This window comes from Protomyctophum parallelum (assembly GCF_964188405.1).
Source record: "Protomyctophum parallelum genome assembly, chromosome: 1".
In the NCBI taxonomy this organism is placed as follows: Eukaryota; Metazoa; Chordata; class Actinopteri; order Myctophiformes; family Myctophidae; genus Protomyctophum; species Protomyctophum parallelum.
In genome coordinates this window covers 95,285,422-95,306,885 of record NC_139697.1, presented here as the reverse complement: position 1 = coordinate 95,306,885, position 21,464 = coordinate 95,285,422, and the positions used below count along the sequence as shown (strand labels likewise).

The following is a 21,464-nucleotide window of genomic DNA, read 5'->3' as shown; positions in this document are numbered from 1 at the left end:
TTCAGGAGAATGGAAAAGGGCTCGCAACTCACTGTTAACCAATTCAAGAGAATGGAAAAGGGCTCGCAACTCACTGTTAACCAATTCAGGAGAATGGAAAAGGGCTCGCAACTCACTGTTAACCAATTCAGGAGAATGGAAAAGGGCTCGCAACTCACTGTTAACCAATTCAACCAAGAGAATGGAAAAGGGCTCGCAACTCACTGTTAACCAATTCAGGAGAATGGAAAAGGGCTCGCAACTCACTGTTAACCAATTCAAGAGAATGGAAAAGGGCTCGCAACTCACTGTTAACCAATTCAAGAGAATGGAAAAGGGCTCGCAACTCACTGTTAACCAATTCAGGAGAATGGAAAAGGGCTCGCAACTCACTGTTAACCAATTCAGGAGAATGGAAAAGGGCTCGCAACTCACTGTTAACCAATTCAACCAAGAGAATGGAAAAGGGCTCGCAACTCACTGTTAACCAATTCAGGAGAATGGAAAAGGGCTCGCAACTCACTGTTAACCAATTCAAGAGAATGGAAAAGGGCTCGCAACTCACTGTTAACCAATTCAGGAGAATGGAAAAGGGCTCGCAACTCACTGTTAACCAATTCAGGAGAATGGAAAAGGGCTCGCAACTCACTGTTAACCAATTCAAGAGAATGGAAAAGGGCTCGCAACTCACTGTTAACCAATTCAGGAGAATGGAAAAGGGCTCGCAACTCACTGTTAACCAATTCAGGAGAATGGAAAAGGGCTCGCAACTCACTGTTAACCAATTCAGGAGAATGGAAAAGGGCTCGCAACTCACTGTTAACCAATTCAGGAGAATGGAAAAGGGCTCGCAACTCACTGTTAACCAATTCAGGAGAATGGAAAAGGGCTCGCAACTCACTGTTAACCAATTCAGGAGAATGGAAAAGGGCTCGCAACTCACTGTTAACCAATTCAGGAGAATGGAAAAGGGCTCGCAACTCACTGTTAACCAATTCAGGAGAATGGAAAAGGGCTCGCAACTCACTGTTAACCAATTCAGGAGAATGGAAAAGGGCTCGCAACTCACTGTTAACCAATTCAAGAGAATGGAAAAGGGCTCGCAACTCACTGTTAACCAATTCAGGAGAATGGAAAAGGGCTCGCAACTCACTGTTAACCAATTCAGGAGAATGGAAAAGGGCTCGCAACTCACTGTTAACCAATTCAACCAAGAGAATGGAAAAGGGCTCGCAACTCACTGTTAACCAATTCAGGAGAATGGAAAAGGGCTCGCAACTCACTGTTAACCAATTCAAGAGAATGGAAAAGGGCTCGCAACTCACTGTTAACCAATTCAAGAGAATGGAAAAGGGCTCGCAACTCACTGTTAACCAATTCAGGAGAATGGAAAAGGGCTCGCAACTCACTGTTAACCAATTCAGGAGAATGGAAAAGGGCTCGCAACTCACTGTTAACCAATTCAACCAAGAGAATGGAAAAGGGCTCGCAACTCACTGTTAACCAATTCAGGAGAATGGAAAAGGGCTCGCAACTCACTGTTAACCAATTCAAGAGAATGGAAAAGGGCTCGCAACTCACTGTTAACCAATTCAGGAGAATGGAAAAGGGCTCGCAACTCACTGTTAACCAATTCAGGAGAATGGAAAAGGGCTCGCAACTCACTGTTAACCAATTCAGGAGAATGGAAAAGGGCTCGCAACTCACTGTTAACCAATTCAGGAGAATGGAAAAGGGCTCGCAACTCACTGTTAACCAATTCAGGAGAATGGAAAAGGGCTCGCAACTCACTGTTAACCAATTCAGGAGAATGGAAAAGGGCTCGCAACTCACTGTTAACCAATTCAAGAGAATGGAAAAGGGCTCGCAACTCACTGTTAACCAATTCAGGAGAATGGAAAAGGGCTCGCAACTCACTGTTAACCAATTCAGGAGAATGGAAAAGGGCTCGCAACTCACTGTTAACCAATTCAAGAGAATGGAAAAGGGCTCGCAACTCACTGTTAACCAATTCAGGAGAATGGAAAAGGGCTCGCAACTCACTGTTAACCAATTCAGGAGAATGGAAAAGGGCTCGCAACTCACTGTTAACCAATTCAACCAAGAGAATGGAAAAGGGCTCGCAACTCACTGTTAACCAATTCAGGAGAATGGAAAAGGGCTCGCAACTCACTGTTAACCAATTCAAGAGAATGGAAAAGGGCTCGCAACTCACTGTTAACCAATTCAAGAGAATGGAAAAGGGCTCGCAACTCACTGTTAACCAATTCAGGAGAATGGAAAAGGGCTCGCAACTCACTGTTAACCAATTCAGGAGAATGGAAAAGGGCTCGCAACTCACTGTTAACCAATTCAACCAAGAGAATGGAAAAGGGCTCGCAACTCACTGTTAACCAATTCAGGAGAATGGAAAAGGGCTCGCAACTCACTGTTAACCAATTCAAGAGAATGGAAAAGGGCTCGCAACTCACTGTTAACCAATTCAGGAGAATGGAAAAGGGCTCGCAACTCACTGTTAACCAATTCAGGAGAATGGAAAAGGGCTCGCAACTCACTGTTAACCAATTCAGGAGAATGGAAAAGGGCTCGCAACTCACTGTTAACCAATTCAGGAGAATGGAAAAGGGCTCGCAACTCACTGTTAACCAATTCAGGAGAATGGAAAAGGGCTCGCAACTCACTGTTAACCAATTCAGGAGAATGGAAAAGGGCTCGCAACTCACTGTTAACCAATTCAAGAGAATGGAAAAGGGCTCGCAACTCACTGTTAACCAATTCAGGAGAATGGAAAAGGGCTCGCAACTCACTGTTAACCAATTCAGGAGAATGGAAAAGGGCTCGCAACTCACTGTTAACCAATTCAACCAAGAGAATGGAAAAGGGCTCGCAACTCACTGTTAACCAATTCAGGAGAATGGAAAAGGGCTCGCAACTCACTGTTAACCAATTCAAGAGAATGGAAAAGGGCTCGCAACTCACTGTTAACCAATTCAAGAGAATGGAAAAGGGCTCGCAACTCACTGTTAACCAATTCAGGAGAATGGAAAAGGGCTCGCAACTCACTGTTAACCAATTCAGGAGAATGGAAAAGGGCTCGCAACTCACTGTTAACCAATTCAACCAAGAGAATGGAAAAGGGCTCGCAACTCACTGTTAACCAATTCAGGAGAATGGAAAAGGGCTCGCAACTCACTGTTAACCAATTCAAGAGAATGGAAAAGGGCTCGCAACTCACTGTTAACCAATTCAGGAGAATGGAAAAGGGCTCGCAACTCACTGTTAACCAATTCAGGAGAATGGAAAAGGGCTCGCAACTCACTGTTAACCAATTCAGGAGAATGGAAAAGGGCTCGCAACTCACTGTTAACCAATTCAGGAGAATGGAAAAGGGCTCGCAACTCACTGTTAACCAATTCAGGAGAATGGAAAAGGGCTCGCAACTCACTGTTAACCAATTCAGGAGAATGGAAAAGGGCTCGCAACTCACTGTTAACCAATTCAGGCCTGACCTCCATTTTGTTTTTTAAACTTCTAAATAAATATTTTCACGGTTTTTCAAAAATAGCAGACCTACAAGCTCGTAGCGCGCCACTCGGTGGCGCGCTACGAGCTTGTAGATCTGCTATTTTTCAATAGCTAAAGCATAACATAATGCTAACACCAAAAGGGGTTCCCGCCCAAAATGGGTTAACGTTCCAAACTTTATTGATCAATAAAGGCTTGGTGCATTAAAAGTGAGTTGCGAGCCCTTTCTTTTTTTTTTTTTTTTAAGATATTTTTTGCGGCTTACGCCTTTATTGATTTTTTAAGGGATAGAAAGTAGGCTGACAGGAAACGGGAGAGAGATGGGGGGATGACATGCGGTAAAGGCCGTGTCGGGTCCGGGAGTCGAACCCGCGGCACACCGCGACTGGATCACATTCACCAGTCCGGTGCCCAGACCGTTACGCTACGGCCTGGGCCGCGAGCCCTTTCTTTACTAAATGAATGTGTGCACGCACGCATGCACGCACGCACACATGCACGCACGCACGCACGCATGCACACACGCACGCACACACTCACTCACTCAGAGAGAGCGAAGGAGAGACAAAATGTTCAGTGTGACGTCTTATTTTCATGCTCAGCATCCATCTTTCATTCCTTCAGTCCTTGGAGGAGGAGGTGACACATCCATCCTGACTGACTGCTTTCCTCTACCGTTTGTTTTGTCACCACAGATCAATCACTTTGATCAGCCCTGTCGCAACATGTCGATCAGTTTGATCAGCCCTGTCACCACAGATCAATCAGTTTGATCAGCCCTGTCACAACATGTCAATCACTTTGATCAGCCCTGTCACCACAGATCAATCACTTTGATCAGCTCTGTCACCACAGATCAATCATTTTGATCAGCCCTGCCACCACAGATCAATCACTTTGATCAGCCCTGCCACCACAGATCAATCAGTTTGATAGTGGTGTCAAACGTGATCCATTCAGCAGTGCATCACGAATCGGCCTGCAGCGATGCAATGCGGCAATGTGACATAATTGATTATTGATAATACACCTCTACAGTTTGATCAGTTGTGTCACCACAGATCAATCAGTCAATACTCCAGACGAGTATTAACCCATTCTGACCGGGCACCCATTTTGGTGTTAGCATCATGTTATGCTTTACCTATTGAAAAATAGCAGATCTACAAGCTCATATCGCGCCACCGAGTGGCGCGATACGAGCTTGTAGGTCTGCTATTTTTGAAAAAAATCGAACAACGACTGACATTTTTCGAATCTGATCTCAGGTCAGAATGGTTTCATCAGACCAGTGTGTGTCCGGCGGAAACCTCGTATGAATCTGATCTCAGGTCAGAATGGGTTAAAACACAATAACTGCCAAGTATAATTAATGGATTTATTCTTCCGCCACTGCCAGTGTTTTTCAGTGAAAGCCCTGATTTTGAAGACCCACAGGATCCCAGATGTGAACCAGGTGTAAAGAATAAATACAAAAAAAACCTGTATTTGTTTTTACCCAGAAAATAATTGGTGTAACCGCGATCGTCTGTGCTTTTCTTATGGGCTGTTGAGCAACAAATCTGATAAAAGGTTTGGAACGCAAAATACTGTGTTCAAGTTCAGGAGGAAAAAAAGCAATTCTCCTTCCCGTATGGCATGGAAAGGAGAGGAGGAGCATTTGCATTTCTTTCACCATAGTTAGTAAATGCTGCATTCATGGTCTGGAGAGGGCAGTTGTTTTAACTCATTCTGACCTGAGATCAGATTCTAAAAATGTCTATTACATCCTGACAGTTTCATTATTAACCCATTCTGACCTGAGATCAGATTCTAAAAGTGTCTTCGATTAAAAAAAAATAGCAGACCTACAAGCTCGTATCGCGCCACTCGGTGGCGCGATATGAGCTTGTAGATCTGCTATTTTTCAATAGCTAAAGCATAACATGATGCCAACACCAAAATGGGTGCCCGGTCAGAATGGGTTAACAGACGGGTAAAAGGGCAGGGGCTGAAGCCCCCTTTGACGTCCATGTGTTCACGTCCCTGGGCGCTCGGACCGGTGAAACAATATGAACCAATGCTGCGATCCCAGCGGCAACGCCCCTCCCTACCAGACAACACGCCGACTCGGCCAGGCTATAGGGCTGGCTAGGGCATTAAGCAACTAGTCGACTAGTTGACTAGTAAATCCACTAGTCGACCTTGTTGGTACTAGTTGACTAGTTGATAAGAAAAAAAAAGTTAGTTTTTTTTCCCCCCGATTTTGTAGGCCTCAAGATCAGTGTATAGTTATATATATATATAGTTATAGTCACCAATGTACACAGTTTTTAAATGAACAATTTTTTTTTTTTTTACATAATAGGGCGGAAACCCCTTTTGGTGTTAGCATTACGTTATGCTTTAGCTATTGAAAAATAGCAGATCTGCAAGTTCATAGCGCACCACCGAGTGGCGCGCTACGAGCATGTAGATCTGCTATTTTTGAAAAATCGAAGAACGACTAACATAGAAACATAGCTTTTTCAGAAAACTGTCAGGATTTAGAAGGCATTTTTAGAATCGGATCTCAGGTCAAAATGGGTTGAACAAGTAGTCGACTAGTAAAAATGACTAGAAGTGAATGTCCTACTATAAGCCAATGCCAACGTTGTTGACATGCTGGTTACCTGGCAACAGCAGCAGTCAATACACAATGTCTGACAGGAAGGTTCAGGTGAAAACCATATTTTATTATTGGCCTGTACTTATCGTCTTCCTCTGGCAGGTAATCTTCTCTTCTCATATTATTCTCAGCTTTTTCAATAATAACTCCCATCATGTTGTACACAAAGCCCTGTTGCCATGGCAACCCAGACTCCAAGCTAACCCATTCTGACCTGAGATCAGATTCTAAAAATGTCTTCTACATCCTGACAGTTTTCTGAAAAAGCTATGTTTCTATGTCAGTCGTTCTTCGATTTTTCAAAAATAGCAGACCTACAAGCTCGTAGCGCGCTATGAGCTTGTAGATCTGCTATTTTTCAATAGCTAAAGCATAGCATGATGCTAACACCAAAAGGGGTTCCCGCCCAAAATGGGCTAATGCAATCGATGCCGTGAGAAATGCGGTCGCCATGGTCACACACACAGTGAGAATCATCAAGTTCAACTTTCTCTTTTCTTTTTTTACAAGAGAAGAAGGCGTTCTACCTCCAAAACTAAACTGTGACATAAGATTCACTGCCAAGTGTGTACGGAAAATGTTACCTTTTTTCGCCGACGAAAACGGAATAAAAACTAAATAAGAACTAAGCTATATGGTGACAAAATATGCTGACAATTTTGTCAACCAATTAAAACTAGACTAAAATGTTAGGAGAGGGACTAGGGGAGAAGATATCCAGTAGAACTAGTAAAAGACAAGTCATTTAATGCTTGGTTGCATGCTGAAAATAGCTGATCTACAAGCATACAACGTGTCGCGCTGTGGTGATATTGTGGAAAAGTGGTGTATAGAGAGTGGGATTGGATCCCATGTTATTGCGAGTGGAAGTCATAACACTGAGTGTAAATGAAGTGGAAACCGAGCTACACTTCCTAACCATCTGTCCGTTGTACCAAGACATCAGACACATACTTCCCCACAGATTACAACCACACATGGAGATTTTGAAAAAGACAAAAAACTCCCATATCTGCTGGGCGAAGTACGACAATGTGCAAACAAACAGCAGCAAGATTTGTGAGTTGCTGTGATAGGAGAAGGATATCAAAAGGAACACAACCACCCTAAAGACTAATCATTGTGTATATTCCTGCACTATACCTGCATCGAGTGATCTTGGTACATAGAATCTATGATCTTTGAATCTCTGATCTATGTAGCCAGAGTTTTAACTAGAACTAAGATGAGAGAACATATTACTCCAGTTTTGGCATCACTGCACTGGCTTCCGGTTGTTTTTAGGATTGATTTTAAAATTATTTTACTTGTCTATAAAGCTCTCAATGGTCTCGCACCTTCCTACCTACATGACTGCCTGCCTAAATATGTCCCAAACCGCCCCCCTAAGGTCTTCCACTGCTGGCCTGCTCGCTTTGCCCAAAAAAATGGCAACTAAAAAATACGGGGAAGCAGCTTTTTGCTTCTACGGGCTGTCGGCATGGAACAAGCTCCTCTGTAGACATTTTTAAAGCTCAGCTCAAGACCCACTTCTACAACATTGCCTTTAATTGATCTTGTATTTTTTATTTTTCATGTCCTCACTGTACTGCATTACTGCTTGTTTTTTTATGTCGTTGCCTTGCTTTTCTTTCATTCTCCATTGTTCTGTAAAGCACTTTGAGCTGCATTTCATGTCATGAAAGGTGCTATACAAATAAAGTTTTATTATTATTATTATTATGTGAAGATTCTGACCTTCAAATGTACATCATTCTCGTTTTGATTCTTTTATCGCTGTATTGTTGTATTGTTCTTTCTGCTTTGGCAATGTAAACGTATGTTTTCTCATGCCAATAAAGCCCTTTGAATTGAATTGAATTGAGTGTATAGCATTTTTTGCCACCCACAGATTCAACGGACGTTTTCTCCATCTTTTTCTCTTCTCTCCTCCTCCTCTGCACGCAGAACCTGAAGCGCGTGGCCGAGGTGTGGATGGACGAGTACGCCGAGTACATCTACCAGCGGCGGCCCGAGTACCGCCACCTGTCGGCGGGGGACATGACGGCGCAGAAGGAGCTGCGCGGCAGCCTCCACTGTAAGAGCTTCAAGTGGTTCATGAGCCACGTGGCCTGGGACCTGCCCAAGCACTACCCTCCTGTGGAGCCGCCCGCCGCCGCCTGGGGAGAGGTATGGAGAGACCCATTCTGACCTGAGATCAGATTCATATAGAGGTTTCCCACTGGACACACACTGGTCTGATTGTAACCCATTCTGACCTGAGATCAGATTCATATAGAGGTTTCCGCCGGACACACACTGGTCTGATTTTAACCCATTCTGACCTGAGATCAGATTCTAAAAAAATGTCAGTCGTTCTTCGATTTTTCAAAAATAGCAGACCTACAAGCTCATAGCGCGCCACTCGGTGGCGCGATATGAGCTTTAGCTATTTTTAAATAGCTAAAGCATAACATGATGCTGACACCAAAATGGGTTCCCGTTCAGAATGGGTTAATCCATTCTGGGCGGGAACCCATATTGGTATCTTACCGCCTCAGGCCGGGAACCCATATTTGGGTTCTGTACAGTATGTACAGTATTCAAAAATGTAATTATTTTGATGCTGCTATATAAATATTTAAGTTTTTCAGAAACCTTAGGTCAGGAGGCGTTTTTAGAATCGGCCTTAGGCCTAAATGGGTTAAGGGCCTTGCAAACGGTGAGCCATAAAACGCGCCTGTAGTTAATTTTCGGTGAGACCTGCGTTTTTGCTGCTCAGAGAAGTCGCGGTGCGACCAACGCACGTGCATTCGTGTACGTGAGCACGGTTCCGTGCGACTCACCGGACCTGGATTCTGTTTAGCTTCTTTTTTTTCCAGGCAACAACGCCTGCATTCCTCACTTCACGTTTGCAAAGGCCCTTTAGGCTCCGGAGTCCGGACCCCCATTTAATTAATGGCATTTCTATCTCTGGGACTCCAATGTATGTTGTTCATTTTACTCTTGAGAATGTACAAATGGACCCTCGCGGGTTCCATTTGTACACTCTCTGAGTTACAGACCCATAAGGGTCTGTCGTAGTATTTTGAAGGAAATAAAGAAGACAAAAAAAAAGTTTTCGTTTTACGTACGATGCTACAAAGATTGTGTGTGTGTGTGTGTGTGTGTGTGTGTGTGTGTGTGTGTGTGTGTGTGTGTGTGTGTGTGTGTGTGTGTGTGTGTGTGTGTGTGTGTGTGTGTGTGTGTGTGTGTGTGTGTGTGTGTGTGTGTGTGTGCGTGTGCACGTTGCAGCTCCGTAACGTGGGCAACGGCATGTGTCTGGAGAGTAAACACAACTCTGGAAGCCCCATCCGTCTGGAGAGCTGTCTGAAGGCTCGTGGAGAGGTGGGCTGGAGTCATGGACAGGTGAGTGAATTGCATTGAAGGAAGCATGAGGTCAGTCCGTTGCTCTCACCAGGTTGGCAGAGGAATGGGTTCAAAAATCGTGGGATATAAAAAAGGTTACGCATTGTGCATTTACATTCACCCTACACCGGCGGCGGCGGAAACCATGCAAGGCAGCAGTCTGCTCATCAGGAGCGTTTAGGGGTTCAGTGTCTTGCTTAAGGACACTTCGACACTAGAGTAGAGACCACGTAGAAACCATGCAAGGTGCTGCCTCGGAAACGGTCGACAGCGTGATGTCAGACCATGACGTCACGTCACCGTATATAGAATGGCGAACAGAGCAGCAGAGCAGAGTTAGTATATCATAAGAAAGGAGGTTTCTAGAGACAGGCTGTCAAGGAATTTGGGGTTAAACATTTAAGAAGCACCTCAAGGCAGCTGGAAAACACAGCTGTGGTTTACTGTGTTTTCTTCCCTCTTATTATAGTTCTGATTACCTGTTGTAAATCCTTATTGCCTTAGACTTTCTCATGAATGGGCTAGGGGTTGGACCTTCTCTTGAGTATATCTACACTGTGTTTCCACATGTGTGGTGTGACACACGGCTGTGGGTTTCCATTACATGTCAATCGTGGATACATTGAATGTAAGTTGTGTGTTCTCCTTGATGGTACCTCAATAGTAATTACTCAATCTTTAAAACGCTTCTTTGCCTCAATTGATTGTCTCCTTCTCTTTACTGACTGAGTTCCCGATACAGATTTCATGGACATTTTTGGACAAGGCTTTAGACTCAAACGTGACCAGCTCCGTTCCCTCCCCAGCTCCTAAGAAGGCATACAGACCCTTAGACTATAAGGCCCCCCTGAGTACGAGCCCTTATAGACTCCCCTGACCGTCCCCCATAAGCAGAGGAGATCTCGGTTACGCAAGGCAACAACCTGCTCAAGGACACTTCGACACTACAGTGACCATTCTTAACTGTATAATGATGTGGCATTAGCCAACCTTCACTCGGTTTGTCATTATTCTGTAGCATTTCAACCCATTCAGGACGGGAACCCCTTTTGGTGTTTCAAGCATTATGTTATACTTTAGCTATCGGAAAATAGCAGATCTTCAACTTTTTTGAAAATGTGGTGCAAATCTTTGAATATAATATTCTTTCAGAGCGAACGTTTTTAACTCTGGGAGGTCACTGGAACAACATATTTTCAGATGGGGGTCGGTGGCCAAATACATATAATTTCTGGGGTACTTGACATGAATTATTGAGCACCACTGATACAGAAACATAATAGGTATTTCAGAAAACTGTCAGGATTTAGAAGACATGTTTTCAGGCTGAAATGGGTTAATGACTGTGGAGAAAATATAAACTCGCACAGAATCTCCAAAAATAAACCCATTGGTGTCAAAGGATCAAAATGTGAATGCAGTTACATGTATACGGTCAGCGGCGACAACTACGGGGCTGCCTGGTACCTGGAGCACCCCTGAACAAACTACGGCGGTGCCTGGTAGTTGGAGCACCCCTGAACAAACTACGGCGGTGCCTGGTACCTGGAGCACCCCTGAACAAACTACGGGGGTGCCTGGTACCTGGAGCTCCCCTGAACAAACTACGGGGGTGCCTGGTAGGGTTGGGATTCGGAACCGGGTCCATTTCAGACCCGGTTCCGACATTGCGGATCCGGAGCCGGTTCCATCGTTTTTTTATTAACGGTTCCCCAAACGGATCTCATCAGTTGTCATTTAGCTCCGCTGTGTCTGTGCCTGCATGCAAGCAGAGCCTGGGGTGACGTCACCCCACCTACATGAGTGAGTGGGGTCGGGGAGGATACGCCCACTGTTCTGTGCATTCAGCGACCGCTGTGGAGCGAGTGGGACAGTATGTCGCCAAAGTGTGGTTAACAGAGAGGGAAATGACTGAGGCTGAGCAGTGAGCATGCAAAGTGCAATAAATGCGAGAGTTGCTAGCAAAGGTTGTTGCAACTTGTACCACGTGAACATAGAGGAAACATCTCAAAATCAATATGCCTACACATCGCGTTTGAGAGCCATGCGGAAAGCCGTGCCTGTTCTCCCCGCAGCTTCGCCACAGCCAGCGATGGACGATCTGATGCAAGGCTGGTTTACTTTCCCCAGGCTAGTAACGTAATGGAAAATAAAAACTACTAACGTGCTTTTAATTTGTCTCTAAATTAATTGCGTGGCTGTTGAGAGCCCAGCGTTTAGGTGCATATACCGCCATAGATTGATTACTTTATAAACAATTTGCAGAACAAAAGCACAGGAACGTAGCCTACAGTTCAATACAAGGTCTGCTATAATCCAAGAAAGCACTATGGCTTGTTTCCATTAGGGTGAGGGGTCCTTCATATTAAATTAATTTGAACATTAAAGACAACATTTGTCACTACAACAATATCATTATTGTGTATTGTATATTTAATATACAGTACAAATTGCAATATACAGTACAAATTGCAACAATGATATTGTTGTGGTGCCTATAGCTGCTGCTGGTGGTGGTGGTGAAGTTTAAATAATAGTGCCACCTCATAATTGTAAAGTGCATTTTCAATAATTTAATTAATTAATTTGTGTTTATTATGTACTTGGTTAGGTTAGTTATAATATAAGCATAATCTATGTCAGAAAAACGGGGAAAAAAATAATATTAGGATCCGTTAAGGGAACCGTTAGGAACCGGAACCGTTAAGAGGGATCCGGGAAGGATCCGGAACCGTTAAAATCCTAACGAATCCCAACCCTAGTGCCTGGTAGTTGGAGCACCCATTAACAAACTACGGGGGTGCCTGGTACCTGGAGCACCCCTGAACAAACTACGGGGGTGCCTGGTACCTGGAGCACCCCTGAACAAACTACGGGGGTGCCTGGTAGTTGGAGCACCCCTGAACAAACTACGGGGGTGCCTGGTACCTGGAGCACCCCTGAACAAACTACGGCGGTGCCTGGTACCTGGAGCTCCCCTGAACAAACTACGGCGGTGCCTGGTACCTGGAGCTCCCCTGAACAAACTACGGCGGTGCCTGGTACCTGGAGCTCCCCTGAACAAACTACGGCGGTGCCTGGTAGTTGGAGCACCCCTGAACAAACTACGGCGGTGCCTGGTAGTTGGAGCACCCCTGAACAAACTACGGCGGTGCCTGGTACCTGGAGCACCCCTGAACAAACTACGGGGGTGCCTGGTAGCTGGAGCACCCCTGAACAAACTACGGGGGTGCCTGGTAGCTGGAGCACCCCTGAACAAACTACGGCGGTGCCTGGTAGTTGGAGCACCCCTGAACAAACTATGGCGGTGCCTGGTATACCTGGAGCACCCCTGAACAAACTACGGCGGTGCCTGGTAGCTGGAGCACCCCTGAACAAACTACGGCGGTGCCTGGTACCTGGAGCACCCCTGAGCTTCCCTCCCGCATGACTGTGGTTTTGTCACGTAGTCACACCGTACAGTCACAGGCATTCGAATGCTACAGTAATATGGCGGCTCTTAATATTTTATAAAGGTTGCAGTACATACAGTATAGCCTTTCTTCCGCTCTTCTCGTCTATACAATGAAGTACCCAGTGTTTGTGGAATAAGAAGTATTCTCTCCTGTGTACGTTTTACGTGAGTTTACAGACAGGATGGAACCATGGTCACTAGTGATGGGAGATTAATCAGCAAACACATCGGTTGTTTTTAGATGAATCGGCATCGGTTTGATTAATCAATCAGACAGACAGATTAATTAATTGGTCCTATTAATCGGTCTGTCTTTACAGATAAACAGGACCAAAGTAATAGCTCGAACAGATCTACAAGCTCACAATATTAAATATAGAGGTATTAAAGTTGAATCTGACTTGCCTATAAGCCTGCAGTGCAGACAACCTGTTACATTTTCAACACAGAATGAGATCATATCGACATCGGTGATATCGGTTATCGGCCATAACAGCAATTAACCCATTCTGACCGGGCACCCATTTTGGTGTTGGCATCATGTTGTGCTTTAGCTATTGAAAAATAGCAGATCTACAAGCTCGTATCGTGCCACCGAGTGGCGCGATACGAGCTTGTAGGTCTGCTATTTTTGAAAAATCGAAGACACTTTTAGAATCTGATCTCAGGTCAGAATGGGTTAATAATGAAACTGTCAGGATGTAATAGACATTTTTAGAATCTGATCTCAGGTCAGAATGGGTTAACTATATCGGATATCGATATCGGCCAAAATGTCTCATCGGCACGTCCCTAGTGGACACACAATAATGTGTTTCCTCTTAGTGTAGTTCCTCCTCCCTGTGTGGATTAATTTCATTACACACACACACACACACACACGTCACACACACACACGTCACACACACACACACGCACACACACACACACACGCACACACACACATCCTGTCGTTGAGCTGCGGTGTGTTTGTTCCAGACGTCGTCATCCCAACGTGTTCCAGCAGAGCAGTGACTGCGGTGTTCAGTTGAAGTCTTACTTTGCTCCCCCTCTTTGTCTTCTCGCGGTTGGAAACAGTGTCGTTCTGCTTTGACAGTTTAATTAGTGTCATGGGATGATGTGTGCCGCAGTTTAATCTCCATTCCTGTTAGAAAACGGCAGCTCCTCTGTAAATCAACCACGGAGCTCTCTGGCGGGCAGCCTGGTCACGACTGCTGTTATTATTTCTGTTTCCCCGCGTAGGTGCCTGGTCCGATTTAGCAGATTTCAGAGAGACATGAGAAAATGAGACTAGTTGACAAAGGAGGCTTACATTAATAAGCAAGTGCATTTATCCCATTGTGATCTGGAACCCATCTGCGCCTGTATCCTTGGCTTTTAACCACTTTAAACCTTTATTTGAAACTTTAGCTATTGGAAAAACAGCAGATATGGAAGCTCGAAGCGTCAGTGCAGCGCTATACAAGCTTGTGTATCTGCTATTTAAAAAAATAATGATGATAATCTTTGAATAAATTATATATTCTTTCATAGTAAAAATGAAAATCTTGAAATCTTTGCTTCTGGGGGTCCCTGGAACTGAATCTTTTCAAATGGGGGTCCGCGGCCAAATTCATACATCATTTTTGGAGGTCCTTTTTTGAGAACCACTGATAAAGAAACATAGGTTTTTTTGTTTTTTCTTCAGAAAACTGACAGGATTTCGAAGACATTTGTAGAATCTCAGGTCTTAAAAGGGTTATTAGAAAAGATGTTGCCGCTCCACAGAGGTGAAATGTGCAACATGTAGGATTGCTGTTAATGTGTGGGCACTGGGCACAGTCAGTTTCTATGCCCTGTACAGTATATCATGAATGTTTAACCCATTCTGACCTGAGATCAGATTCATACGAGGTTTCCACTGGACACACGCTGGTCTGATGAACCCATTCTGACCTGAGATCAGATTCTAAAAATGTCAGTCGTTCTACGATTTTTTTCAAAAATAGCAGACCTACAAGCTCGTATCGCGCCACTCGGTGGCGCGATATGAGCTTGTAGATCTGCTATTTTTCAATAGCTAAAGCATAACATGATGCCGACACCAAAATGGGTGCCCGGTCAGAATGGGTTAATGTAATGTAATAATGTTATACGCCCTACGCTCTATGCCCTGCATATCATGAATGTTTAATTGTGAGCAGGGGGTGTACTGGAGGTGGCAGTGCCGTGGAGCTGGTGTTGATTTAGTCGACTAAAACTATAACTATATCTCTCTCCTTCTCGTGCAAGTAATTGACATTATATAAAGTCACAACATCAACTTTGATGAGGCAGTATTGCCTATGGTTTTATTAACCCATTTAGGCCTGACGTCGAAATAAATAAAAAAGTATCTTTTTGTGCCACATTTTCATGGTTTTTCAAAAATAGCAGAACTACAAGCTCGTAGCGCGCCACTCGGTGGCGCGCTATGAGCTTGTAGATCTGCTATTTTTCAATAGCTAAAGTATTACGTAATGTTTAGTTAAAACACCAAAAGGGGTCCCCACCCAAAATGGGTTAATTTCCTTAAAAACTAATATTTTTAATTTCCTGAAAAATGTGTGCCAATCTTTGACTATATATTCTTTCCCAGCGAACGCTTTTAACTCAAATGTCTGCTTCTGTGGGGTCCCCCTGGAACAACATATGTTGAGGGTCTGTGGCCAAATTCAATAATTTTTTAATCTGCCTCAGGTCTAAATGGTTTTATTGGGCCTCTGGATACAGGGTTATGCATAACCGTGTCTCGTAATTGGAAGGTCGTGTCAAAGAAAGGGTGATATTATGTGTGATCGGCCTTAGATGAACCTTGGTATTGCTTTGTTGTCGCTGTTGTTTCTCTCAGCCATGCAGTGATTCTGTACGACAAATATGTTTGCATTTACTTTCCTCGAAATATTTCACTAAAATGTTAAGAGTACAAGGTCAACACACCACTGCAAAAGGCAGTATTTCTGTCCGAAACATTGGTTTGTTTTCTCTGTGTCCACAATAAACTCTTGGCATTTGGGCAGCTACGAGAGTGTGGCTATACATATTTCCTTATCCAACACCGCACTGCAGCCATCAAGTGGTTATGCATTTTCTGAATACTGCGCGAAAAGCATGGACTACGGATGTGTATATTACAGGAAACTCCTGTTAAACTTTCCAACAAACTCCGGTAAACTCCCGAATTGTAACCTTCACACCTGTATATTACTGTATATGCCTGCTAAACTTGAGGTTTACGGGCAAATCTAGTGCCTATAATTGCCTGTTAACTCCTCTTTTCACGCAGTTAACATTTTGGAGTTCCCGGTCTCAATGGGCTAAAGCCAAAGTTCCCAAAGTGGGGTCCGGGGTGGAGTTCCAGGGGGTTCCCCAGTTTGGAACTAAATGGACCCTTATGGGTCTGTTACTCTGAGGCCCCCTTTCCACCGGTTGGTTCCCAATGGGAATCGGTTCAGTTCTTGTTGGTTCTTAGTCCATGAGCCAGAGCTCCAAAATTGAAACATTAATTATAAATTGAGTGGGCAAAACCTATATCACCATTAAACTTCCCCAATTGAGTACTTACACGAAGACAATGATTTATTGTATTACAAATTTTACATTTTTAAATATGCAAATGAGGCATTATGTAGGAAAATATGCAAAATAATGAAAAAGCTACTACTGTGGAAGGGTTATCATGTATTAATTTACTTGTATTGATCCTATAAACAATTTAATATAGGGTATAGTTTGCCCACCAATTATGGAGCTCTGGCTCATGGACTAAAAACCAAAAAGAACTGAACCGGTTCCCATTGGGAACCAACCGGTGGAAAAGGGGTCTGAGAGTGTACAAATGGAACCAAATGGATCCGTGACACATGTGTACACTCTCAGAGTTAACCCAATTTATAGCTGAGAAAAGATTCAAATGTCTTCTAAATCCTGATAGTTTTCTGAAAAACCCATGTTTCTATGTCAGTGGTGCTCAACCTTTTTCATGTCAAGGACCCCCAGAATTATCTGTATTTGCTCGCGGACCCCCATATGATAATATATAGTTCCAGGAGGGACCCCCCAGAAGCAAAGATTTGAGTTTAAAACGTTCACTGTGAAAATTATATTCAAAGATTTGCGCCACATTTTCAAAAATAGCTAAAGTATAACATAATCCTTAAAACAGAAAAAGGTGTAAACTGTGTTAAATTAACATTGATTTTACAATATAAATTGGGTGTACCAGAGATAGAAATGTCATTAAAGATGGTTCCGTAGACTAATGCATGTCAAACTGGGGGGGCCTTTAAATTTGAGATTCACTGCTAGAGCCGTAAAAATCTTCTCTCATGGGCATATCCTTTCAAATGGGGGTCCGCGGGCTATATTAGTGTCAATTTGGGGGGGTCCTTGACGTGGGAAAAGTTTGGGAACCACTGGGCTAAAGAGCGCCGCACACCCCCATTGTGCTCTCCTGCAGGTGTTCACGTTCGGCTGGAGAGAGGACATCCGGGTCGGCGACCCCATGCACACCAAGAAGGTCTGCTTCGACGCCATCTCCCACAACAGCCCCGTCACCCTGTACGACTGCCACGGCATGAGGGGCAACCAGCTGTGGCGTTACAGAAAGGTATATAGGCTGCTACTAGCCTGGGTAAACCCACTCCCCCTGCTGGACAACATTTCATTCTGCCAGGAGGGGTGAGTCTGGCATAATCGCCTGTGTGGCTGTTTAGCTGTGGGGCGGGAGAGTAGCGTTGACGGACAACCCCTTCAGCCAATCAGCGTATATCAAAACAAGAGGCGTCATCTAAACGCGTTCCGTTCCTACTTCCTCATTCCCATGTTTGTTGTTGTGAATGAGTCGAGGAGTTCACACGTCATCAACTGCTCAAATCGTTCCTGATTGGCCAACGTGCACTGTCAATCACAGAGCCCTGAGCTCGGTCGCGGATTGGCTCGTACAAAAGCTGATACAATCTTAAGGACTTTGTATTACAATTTAGCCAGACTCAACCCTCCTGGCAGAATGAAATGTTGTCCAGCAGGGGGAGTGGGTTTACCCAGGCTAGGCTGCTACACCAGTGCTTCTCAGAGGCCCCTTTTCCACATGTTTTACAGAAAGGTATATAGGCTGCTACACCAGAGCTTCTCAGAGGCCCCTTTTCCACATGTTTTACAGAAAGGTATATAGGCTGCTACACCAGCGCTTCTCAGAGGCCCCTTTTCCTCATGTTTTACAGAAAGGTATATAGGCTGCTACACCAGCGCTTCTCAGAGGCCCCTTTTCCTCATGTTTTACAGAAAGGTATATAGGCTGCTACACCAGCGCTTCTCAGAGGCCCCTTTTCCACATGTTTTACAGAAAGGTATATAGGCTGCTACACCAGCGCTTCTCAGAGGCCCCTTTTCCTCATGTTTTACAGAAAGGTATATAGGCTGCTACACCAGCGCTTCTCAGAGGCCCCTTTTCCACATGTTTTACATAAAGGTATATAGGCTGCTACACCAGCGCTTCTCAGAGGCCCCTTTTCCACATGTTTTACAGAAAGGTATATAGGCTGCTACACCAGCGCTTCTCAGAGGCCCCTTTTCCACATGTTTTACAGAAAGGTATATAGGCTGCTACACCAGCGCTTCTCAGAGGCCCCTTTTCCACATGTTTTACAGAAAGGTATATAGGCTGCTACACCAGCGCTTCTCAGAGGCCCCTTTTCCACATGTTTTACAGAAAGGTATATAGGCTGCTACACCAGTGCTTCTCAGAGGCCCCTTTTCCTCATGTTTTACAGAAAGGTATATAGGCTGCTACACCAGTGCTTCTCAGAGGCCCCTTTTCCTCATGTTTTACAGAAAGGTATATAGGCTGCTACACCAGTGCTTCTCAGAGGCCCCTTTTCCACATGTTTTACAGAAAGGTATATAGGCTGCTACACCAGTGCTTCTCAGAGGCCCCTTTTCCTCATGTTTTACAGAAAGGTATAGGCTGCTACACCAGCGCTTCTCAGAGGCCCCTTTTCCTCATGTTTTACATAAAGGTATATAGGCTGCTACACCAGAGCTTCTCAGAGGCCCCTTTTCCTCATGTTTTACAGAAAGGTATTTAGGCTGCTACACCAGAGCTTCTCAGAGGCCCCTTTTCCTCATGTTTTACAGAAAGGTATATAGGCTGCTACACCAGCGCTTCTCAGAGGCCCCTTTTCCACATGTTTTACAGAAAGGTATATAGGCTGCTACACCAGCGCTTCTCAGAGGCCCCTTTTCCTCATGTTTTACAGAAAGGTATTTAGGCTGCTACACCAGAGCTTCTCAGAGGCCCCTTTTCCACATGTTTTACAGAAAGGTATTTAGGCTGCTACACCAGAGCTTCTCAGAGGCCCCTTTTCCTCATGTTTTACAGAAAGGTATATAGGCTGCTACACCAGCGCTTCTCAGAGGCCCCTTTTCCACATGTTTTACAGAAAGGTATATAGGCTGCTACACCAGAGCTTCTCAGAGGCCCCTTTTCCACATGTTTTACAGAAAGGTATATAGGCTGCTACACCAGAGCTTCTCAGAGGCTCCTTTTCCACATGTTTTACAGAAAGGTATATAGGCTGCTACACCAGAGCTTCTCAGAGGCCCCTTTTCCACATGTTTTACAGAAAGGTATATAGGCTGCTACACCAGTGCTTCTCAGAGGCCCCTTTTCCTCATGTTTTACAGAAAGGTATTTAGGCTGCTACACCAGAGCTTCTCAGAGGCCCCTTTTCCTCATGTTTTACAGAAAGGTATTTAGGCTGCTACACCAGCGCTTCTCAGAGGCCCCTTTTCCTCATGTTTTACAGAAAGGTATATAGGCTGCTACACCAGTGCTTCTCAGAGGCCCCTTTTCCTCATGTTTTACAGAAAGGTATATAGGCTGCTACACCAGAGCTTCTCAGAGGCCCCTTTTCCTCATGTTTTACAGAAAGGTATAGGCTGCTACACCAGCGCTTCTCAGAGGCCCCTTTTCCTCATGTTTTACAGAAAGGTATATAGGCTGCTACACCAGCGCTTCTCAGAGGCCCCTTTTCCTCATGTTTTACAGAAAGGTATAGGCTGCTACACCAGTGGGGTGTAGCCGCGGGGTGGGGTCCTTGAGGGAGTTAACAGGGGGTCCCCAGCTAAATGATAGTCGGGAACCAAATGGACCCTTATGGGTCTGTAACTCAGAGAGTGTACAAATGGAACCAAATGGACCCTTATGGGTCTGTAACTCAGAGAGTGTACAAATGGAACCAAATGGACCCTTATGGGTCTGTAACTCAGAGAGTGTACAAATGTACACTCTCTGAGTTAAATTAACATTGATTTTACAATATAATTTGGGGTCCCAGAGATATAAATGCCATTGAATGGGGGTCCGTATAATCACCCTCATAATTGTAATTGCACTATACTGTCGTCATAAGTCACTATAATTGGACATTTGTTGTAGGTCATTATAGACAATAAATTATAATACCCTATTTGTCTAAATATAAGACAAATATAAGAATATATATATATATATATTCCCCCAATGGAAATATCCTAAAAAAAATAATTGGGGACTATAGACTATTTGACATTCAGTGTTCTTCTTCCACAAGACATTGAGGAAAATGGGGGTCGTCAGAGTTGTCTTATATTCGGCACAGTAAGTCGTTACGGTATATAGTGCTTTATAATGTGTCATGATAAAAGCATCACGAGCTGTGACGAGTTCTTATGCGTATGCAGTGTTACAAGGAGATTGTAATACATCACAATAGGCGTGCACAATTAAAAAATTCTGACCGATATCCGATTATTTGCAGGGTCATATTATCTGCCGATACCGATTCCGATATTATACAGAGGACCACAGTGGAAACAATCCTAGGCCGTAGGGGATTGGCCCAAAGCCTGTTAATAACGTATTCAGTCAATCAATAAATAGCATTGTACTCTTGTCCAAGTGTCTGTTTTCACAACTGAATGAGTACTGAATGAGATGAGTACACAAATTAAACGTAGATTTTTTTTTTTTTTTTTTTTTTACTTAAGATTTTACATCATATTTGATTTGGCTTTTCTTCTAGACTAGAGGTACTAGACACTTTTGATTTATATTGAACTCATTGATGATTTCTTTCCATTTTTCATTTAAAAAACATTTTTTTGGTGAAAACCGATTCAATAATTCTGTATTATTTTGAGACCGTTCCGATAACGATATGGCATTTTAATTTTTCATTTCATTTTCATTTTTATAGCCGATCTGGCCGATTCTGATTATGCTACCGATTAATCGTGCATCCCTAAATCACAGGCTTTTATGCATTATGTTTATAGATGCATGGTAGACATACGTATAGTCGGCTTATAGTCCGAATGTGCATTGCATGCAGTGTCCTGTTATAGTTGTTGCATTAGCACTGGTGGTACAATAGATTATGAATTGGTCAGAGATGGATGATGTTCAGACACTGA

The 21,464-nt window shown here is 44.0% G+C and overlaps 1 protein-coding gene across 1 annotated transcript in view; it reads left to right on the top strand.

The window, feature by feature from the left end:
- galnt10 (UDP-N-acetyl-alpha-D-galactosamine:polypeptide N-acetylgalactosaminyltransferase 10 (GalNAc-T10)) overlaps positions 1–21,464 on the top strand; it is a 138,546-nt gene that overhangs the window by 116,230 nt on the left and 852 nt on the right. The window contains exons 9-11 of the mRNA XM_083767000.1: positions 8,099–8,320; positions 9,425–9,538; positions 17,470–17,619. Of these exons, the coding sequence (XP_083623126.1) occupies positions 8,099–8,320; positions 9,425–9,538; positions 17,470–17,619 (486 nt within the window). The remainder of the gene's footprint in view (positions 1–8,098; positions 8,321–9,424; positions 9,539–17,469; positions 17,620–21,464) is intronic.